We start from the raw sequence: 8,297 nt of genomic DNA, 5'->3' as shown, positions 1-8,297 counted from the left end.
CTGAGTAATATGATGTTGCCACTTGTTGCAAAACATAAGCTAATATCGATATCTAATTGGCAACTACAGCTTACCCTATTTTTAGACTCATCTTTTGACACGGCACTACCATAGACATAGACTGCGAGAGTTGCGAGACTATAGAACCGCACTAGTAGTTACAAGAATTGAGAATATACTACATTGGCATTTGATATTCATATTTTAGTTTTGTTTAGCTAGCTGAAATAAGAAATTCTTAAGAATTTTTTTTGATAATGGAAGCTTCTCAAGAGGAAGTAGTAAAAGAAAGTTTAGAGAATGCACTGGCCGAAAGTAATACAGAAGTAAGTATAAATCCACGACAGTTTATTAATAGAAATAAAACAATATCAGGTGACGGCTTATTTTCAAAATTTTAACTAAAGTACGAATATTTAAGACGTAGAATCAATTTTATAAGGCTTGATATGCAGATGGTATGCGTAAAAACCTTAGTTAGAACATATCGAGTTGATAAATTCGTGTAAAATAGGGAAATTAACCTGTTAAGGTTCTGGCTTTGTGCCAAATTCAAAATGTTTACGATATTTTCGTTCTGAAGCACGTTTTATTCTTATATGGTTAAAGATAACCTGATGCCGTAATCGATTTAATAACAAATGATTTAAAACTTGAGATTTTGACGATTTAACGTTGCTATGGAGTTGTAAACATCTGAGCTATTTACAAAATATATTTTTTTTCTAATATTTCATGTAGCTGCACGTTTTTCTAAACAAAAGAAATACAAAAATAATCACCTAACTGATATTTTTTTATCATTGCATGATTTTTAAGTAAATATGACTAGTAAATGATATATACACCTATGGGTACATTTTAATAAGCCTCTCAACTATACATAATTACAGGAAAAAACTCCAACACCTCCACCACAAGATCCACCAAAGAAATCAAAAAAGGATAATCGCACTAAAAAAGACGACAAAAATGTCGAACAATTTATGAAATCTCTCAACTCGGTTCCGACACTCGATGAAAAATTATCACTAGTTTGTAAGAAATACGTTCAAGCGACCGAAGACAATAAAAAGCTACAGTTCTACATTAAACAATCTGACAAAAGATATGTTTTGCTTTCGAAAGAGAAAGAACAAATGCAACATGAATACAATAAGACAATATTAGTTAAATCGAAGTTAGAAAATTTGTGTCGAGAATTGCAGAAACAGAATAAGGCTATTAAGGTATGTGGTTGTCTTTAATATTTTTGTAAAACTGTTTCACCAATTGTGGGTTGTTATTTGATGGATGACGGTAGCCGACAGATAAAAGATTTTTTTTTCATTTCTTACCATAGAGTTCCATTATATTTATGGGATATTTCTGTCTAATAATATATAAACCTTGTTGTTTCTTAATTGAAGAGAAGTAGGTCCTAATGGTTTATTTTATCTGTGTTTCCTACTGTTATAGTCAATTTGTTACTTATTTGCAGAGCAAACTAACCATAGCCCATGAACAGGCCCTGCACTGTTGTAACCAAATTACCTGATATCAGATTTGAATTTTCTATAATTGATATGAAATAACATTCATGCCATTTTTGGCCTGAACTTGTCGAGGCCCATGTCCAGCAGTGGACTGCAATAGGTTGAAATGATGATGATTCGTATCAATGATCAGATAATTGCAATGTTTGATGTAAAGTTTTGATTTTTAACTTTATTTACTTACTATTTATAAATAAACTATTTTGAAAGATAAAATGACAGACAAACAGGAGTTTGTGGTAACAGATTTTTTTTAATACTATGTACTCAAACAAATGATAAAAATTATGTTTTTCATTTTACTTTAAATGTCATCTTTTAAGAGGAAAGGATACCGGCTCTTTCTCCATACAAACATATTCGACTGTTTCCTCCCTGGATAATAACCAATATCAAATATTTTTGTAACATAAAACCTTTAACTGCCATAACCATGCTCCTATGTCTTGGTTTTTTTTAAGTGAAACTTCTTTAGGTACATAAAGGTAAAAATTTTACGGATAACATTGCCATTTCAGGCAACGTTATTGTCGATGGCGTTGAAACAGAAATCTAAAGCTTTAATTTGTATATGAGAAATGAGACTTAAAAATTAGTTTGCAAAAAAGTTTTACCTCTGACATGTGTACTTTGTACGGACACACTTTTTTTCATATTCTTATTATCATTGTAGGAGTCTTCAAAAACTAGAAATATTACCAAATTTTTTATACATTATCAAACATTCATTCAAAAAAAGTCCGCATGTTTACAAAAAACCAGCAAACCTTTTTAGTTACATAAAAAATAATAATTGGCATGTTTTGGGAAAGAAATAGTTAACTATGAAATGCTATTTTGGTCAAGGTATTTTGGTAGTTATCTATCTAAAACGGTCTGAGCTGCAGTTGTCCCTTTCTTGGCTCAGGGCGCGGCGGCGGCATACAGCGAGACAGGAACATTTTATTCAAATACCTATAGTCTCTCAGGTACCCTTTCCTCTTAATAGATGAATTGAATACAAGGGCCTAAAAAACTATTAGAGTTTACTTCATAACAATGTGAGGCATTTCATATGAAAAAAATATAGGAGTGAAATTGTATAAAACAGTGAAACAGCAATGACACTGAGAGTTGTGCTTCGCAGCGCTTTTGGCTGTTGCAAGATACAGTCACAATAGCAGCGTTTACTGTATTGATATAAATAGCAAGCGTCAATTTGTTTTCATTTTAGAGTTTTAATTATTTTAATTAATTATAATTTGATTAATTTTATTGGCGGTTGCGGGTTCAATCCCTGAACTTGACAAACATTTTTATTGGCCATAAAAATGTTTGCCATGGTCTGGGTGTTTCTGCAGTCCTTGTGGGTCTTCCTACCGTGCCTCAGAGAGCACGTAATCTGTCGGTCTCAGTTGTTATCATGTACACCTCATAGCGATCTTTACTCATAATATGGAGTATATCCGCTGACTTGCTTTAAAGCAGCATGGTGGAGCTCTCCTACATGGGGAGAGAGGCCTATGCCCAGCAGTGGGATGTTTTTTAAAGGAGTAAACTCCACTCGCATGTCGAAGCTGTCACACTTCTTATTATTACATACAATAATACAGTCTTAGATTTCGACCCCAGATGTTCGATTTTGATAATTCCAAACTTATTAAACTTTATAGGAAGAATCTCTTCTAAAAATACGTGAAGAAGAAGAGAGGCGGAAGGAAACTCAAGCCAAGTTTCAAAATACTCTCTCAGAAATAACAACGCTGTTGCAACAAAACAACGAGAAGAACGCCAAGTTGAGGGATGACAACATTAGTATGACGGAGAAGTTCAAGAGTGTCGTTCAGCAGTATCAACTAAGGGAACAGCAGGTTAGTGTATTTTTTTAACCGACTTCCAAAAAAAGAGGAGGTTCTCAATTCGATTGTTTTTTTTTTTTTTTCTTTAAATGTGCCTCAGAACTTTTGACTGCGCGGACCGATTTTAATGATTTTTCTTTTAATGGAATGATGGTGCATGTCACGTGGTCTCATTTAAATTTAATTGAAATCTGACGAGTACTTTTCGAGTTATATCTAATAATGCGTATTAACTTGACTATTTTTTCGTCGACCTACGTTGTATTATACTGTATAACTTTTTACTCGGTATACTGATTTTGATGGTTCTTGTTTTAATCGAAAGCTGATACCTGTCCTGTAGTTCCATTTCAATTTGGTAGAGATCTGATGACTACTTTTTGAGTATTATTGATATCTATGATAACGCGCATTTAATTAACAATTTTTTTGTATACTTACATTGTATTAGTCTATATAATTTATTATTATTTATAGCAAACACAATTATGTTTGTTAATATTTATTTGTGCGAGTAGTCGCTTAAAACACTGACAGTTTACGGGTTCGATTCCCGTTCAGGGTGGATATTTGTATTTGTACAAAATATTTCTTCCCGGTTTGGATATCTGTCCTTTGTCCTCTGTCTCCCCACCGTGTCTTGGTGAGCACGTCAAGCCGTCGGTCCTGGTTATTATCATAAATACCTGATAGCGATCGTTTCTCATAATAGAGTACACCAATCGGCATCAGTGGGATTTTAAAGGCTGAATGTGCTACTTATTTTTTTCTTACTACAGGTAGACAAAATGGCAAAACAAATGGCGTTAGAATCTCAATTATCAGACGCAAAGCTCCAAAAGGCTTCATTAGAGTATCAAGCAGAAAAGGAGAGGATCTTAGCCGAGATGGAGCAACTGAAGGTGACGTTGGCACAGTACCGAGCTAAGATAATGGAACACCAGAGTACGGAGGGGTCCTTGAGGGAGCAGTTAGCGGTTTATATGGAAAAGTATAATGAGTTCCAGAATGTTCTGGTTAAGAGTAAGCAGCTGTTTCGTGGGTTTAAGGAGCAAATGGAAAATGTTAGTATTTTTTATCAAGTGTTAGTTTTAATAATATAGCAAATTTTCTTCAAAATAATAAGTTTATCCTTTGTATTTCATTGAGGTAATTTTAATTATTATCTGTGAGGAAAAGTATTTGTTAAAAAATATAGAAACATATTTATAGTGTTAGGACCAAAGTGCTCCGAACGTACGTCTGAGAATCTGTCATAAAGTATTTTTCTTAAACTATTTTCTAGAAATAATATATATGACAAAACAATGTGTGCGGGGTCAGCTAGTTAGTATATATATTTTTTGATGGACTGAAAATGAAAAAAGTAATTAAGCGTATAAAATAGTCAAAGATAAAAAATTTGTTATTATCGCATACATATAATGAATCAGTTATGTTTAACAATTTTTACAGATGTCGAAGAAAATTCAAAAGCTAGAAAAGGAGTCGTTATCATGGAAGAAACGTTGGGAAACCTCACAGACCGCTCTGTTGGATATGTGTGGGGAACGACAAGCTAGTGAAGAGAGAGCGGCCGCGTCTAACAAACATCTGTTACAAATGCAGAGTCTGTGTAGAACATTGCAGGTACACATATATATAAAAAGTTTTTACAAAGCACACACTACGCTAGCAAACAAGCGTAAAGCTCACCTGATGGTAAACAATTACCGCAGCTTACAGATGTCTGCGACATCAGAAGCATCGCAAGCAGATGGGTACCCCCAACCCCCACTGGTCACCTTACTCACTACAGGAACACAATACTGCTGGGAAACGGTATTATTTAGCCGTGATCTTTTGTTAGGTCGTGGTACTCCCGTAGTTGGACTATTCCAGATTTTAAGCAAGATATTTCCTTCTGTGCCCTATCTTAATAAATTTTTACTAAGTTATATGTGAAAAAAGGTTTTAATATTTTAAAACTTATTGTCTTGCTACTTCACGTGGCGATCTTTGATATATATGTAGTATATCTATATATATAAAAATGAATGTTTGTCTGTATGTCCTTCATAGAATCATAAACTATGCATTTGATCATGTCATGATCTTCAGCAAAGTGTTGTGCATGTGCCCATAAAGGTTTCTTAGTTGGTACGACAAAAATACAATAAAAGCGTAGCAACGTGCACAGGGTACAACTAGTTACCTATATTTGTTGATTTTTTATATTTTTATGTATCTTAAAATTGCACCTACACCATTAATATATCATTTTCTCTACACTAAGCTTGCCTGGAACAGATAGCTCCTTAGCAATAAGGCCGCCTTTTTAACCGACTTCAAAAAAAAAGGAGGAGGTTACTCAATTCTACCGTATATATATTTTTTTATGTATGTTCGGGGATAACTCCGTCGTTTATGAACCGATTTTAATAATTCTTTTTTTGTTGGAAAGAAGATATCCCTAGTTTGGTACCATGATAAGGAAACCAGGATTTGATGATGAGATCCCAGAGAAATCGAGGGAAACTCAAAAATCCACATAACTTTTTACTGGGTGTACCGATTTTGATGATTTTTAATTTAATCGAAAGCCGATGTTTATCATGTGGTCACATTTAAATTTCATCGAGATCTGATTACAACTTTTGGAGTAATGTTTGATAATGCGTATTTACTTGACTACTTTTTCGTCTACCTACGTTGTATTACTCTTGTCGATATAATTGAAGTCGGTTTTTCTTCGTTTGCCTGCAAACACAGTTATTGGTGTACAATAATGTACAATAATATTATTATATTTTACACTGCATTTGTCTGTGTGCTTTAGAGCGCACAACTGAAATAAAACTTCTGCACAGTAGGCCTGCACTGAGTCTTAGATATACGAAACGTAACTAACTGTCTATGAGAGGAAGAGAGAAAGAAAATTTGTGTTCGCACCTTTTTCTCTTGTTCCGTTCGCCTCGCCCAATCACAGTTTTCGTAACGCATCGTGCGTAAAGAAGTTTTACTGCAACAATATAATTAACAATATGACATTGTTGTTCCACAGGCCGAGCGCACGGCACTCCTCAACACTCTAAAGGAACACAACATAGAGCGGCCCCCGCTGCCTGCTCCCGTTCCGATGCCACTTCCAGCGCCCTCACCTGCTAGTGATGCTAAGGTAAATTTTAATACAAGTAGTTCGGTAAACAAGCGAACAGCTCACTTGATGGTAAGCGACTACCGTGGCTTATAGATGTCTGCAACACCAGAAGCATCGCAAGTGCGTTGCTGTATCTCCAATTTCCAGGAGCTTTGGTCATTTTACTCACTAACAGGAACGCAACAGTGCTTGCAAACAGTATTATTTAGCTGTGGTTTCCTGTAAAGTCAAGTATAGGAGGTAAGGGCAAGCACCTCGACCTTACAGGAGATCAGGGCCAAAAATACTGCTCCCTAGTTGTGTTTTGTTCCTATGATGAGTAGGGTAGCCCAAGATCACAGTGACTTAAATTTGAATAAATTTCAAATATTTACTAAAATATTTGTTTTTTTATTTTTTTCTTTTAACCAGGTTGACGCAATGGCCGCTAACTGCGCACAACTAAGACAGAGTCTAGCGCACTTGCAGACACAGTTAGACGTCCTCACAAACAAGAATAACAACAAAGAGGAATCACCGAAACCCGAGAAACCGAAAAAATCAAAATCGAAAAAGAATAAAGAGAAACAAGCACAAAAAGCACAAGAAACAGCAGTTAAAGAAACAGAAGTAAATACTAGTGAAACTCCAAAGGAAGTTGAAAGTAGAGAAGTTACTGAAGTAGATATTAAACAAGATGGAACTTCAGATGAAAAGATAGATACAAAAACAATGGAAAGTCTCATTCAAGCTATTAATATGGCAAATATCAATATTTGTGATTTGGAAATAGTCAATGAAGATAACGTTGAAACAGACAAAGCAGTATTAATAGAGGATGTAGTTGATAATGCAAAACCAAATGAAGTTGCTTTAATTGAAAGTGAAGTTAAAAGTGAAGTTACTTCAAATGAAAATGAAGTACAAAGGGAAGTTACATCAAACGGAAATGAAGTTAAAAGTGAAACGATTTCCATTGAAAATGATGTCAAAAGTGAAGTTGCTGAAGATGAAGTTCAAAGCGAAATTACTTTAATTGAAAATGAATCTAGAAGTGAAGTTACTTTAAATAAAAATGAAGTACAAAGTAAAGTTACTTCAAACGGAAATGAAGTTCGAAGTGAGGCATCAAATGGGAATAAAATTAAAAGTGAAGTGATTTCCATTAAGAATGACGTCAAAACTGAAGTTGTTTTGAATGAAAATGAAAATGAAGTTACTAGTGAAGATGAACCGAAGGCAGTAATTAATGAATCATTAGATGGAAAGGATAAATTGATTGAAACACCAGTTAGTACAGAATCTTAAAAAGCAAATGATTCTTTGTAAATAGGACTTTGTGACGTTATTTTAATGTGTGTCTATTATTAAATCGTAATGCGAAATATTTAAGTTTTTTATTTAAAATAAGACAACAGCTCTGGCGTAATGGTACGTGTGTGTGTGTCGTATCGGCGGTGCATTTTACACCGGCGGTCGCGGGTTCGATTCCCGCTCGGAGTGGATAGTTGCGTTTATACAAATATTTCCGGTTTGGATGTCTGTCTTTGTGGGTCTTTCCTCCGTGCCTCGGAGAGCACGTTGAGCTATCTGTCCCGGTCGTTATATACACCTGGTAGTGATCGCTACTCGTAGTAGAGAACATATCCGCCAACCGCAGGAGGCCTACTATGCCCAACAGTGGAATATTACAGATTATTGATGCAAAAAAAAAGTTTTTTTGTATCACGAAAATAAAATTCCTATCACTTTGTATTAGTACTTAACCAAAATGCAAAATTTTAATTTGATGTTAATATTTTTCAA

General features: G+C 34.6%; 1 protein-coding gene across 2 annotated transcripts; it reads left to right on the top strand.

The window, feature by feature from the left end:
• Nucleotides 1-76: 76 nt before the first annotated feature.
• On the top strand, nt 77-7,878 carry LOC123663877 (gamma-taxilin). 2 transcript variants are annotated; one of them, XM_045598524.1, is made up of 8 exons: nt 77-326; nt 894-1,229; nt 3,188-3,385; nt 4,153-4,437; nt 4,829-5,002; nt 6,417-6,530; nt 6,924-7,374; nt 7,501-7,878. In XM_045598524.1, the coding sequence occupies exons 1-8, from the start codon at nt 258-260 to the stop codon at nt 7,797-7,799; spliced, it is 1,926 nt and encodes a 641-aa protein (XP_045454480.1). In that variant the 5' UTR covers nt 77-257; the 3' UTR covers nt 7,800-7,878. The 2 variants fall into 2 exon arrangements, with proteins under 2 accessions (XP_045454480.1, XP_045454479.1); XM_045598523.1 differs by having other exon boundaries at nt 6,924-7,878.
• The last annotated feature ends 419 nt before the right edge of the window (nt 7,879-8,297 follow it).

The sequence above is a fragment of the Melitaea cinxia genome, chromosome 21 (genome assembly GCF_905220565.1).
Source record: "Melitaea cinxia chromosome 21, ilMelCinx1.1, whole genome shotgun sequence".
NCBI classification, from domain to species: Eukaryota; Metazoa; Arthropoda; class Insecta; order Lepidoptera; family Nymphalidae; genus Melitaea; species Melitaea cinxia.
The sequence above is the reverse complement of the archived record's forward strand: the minus strand, read 5'-3'. Positions and strand labels throughout refer to the sequence as shown.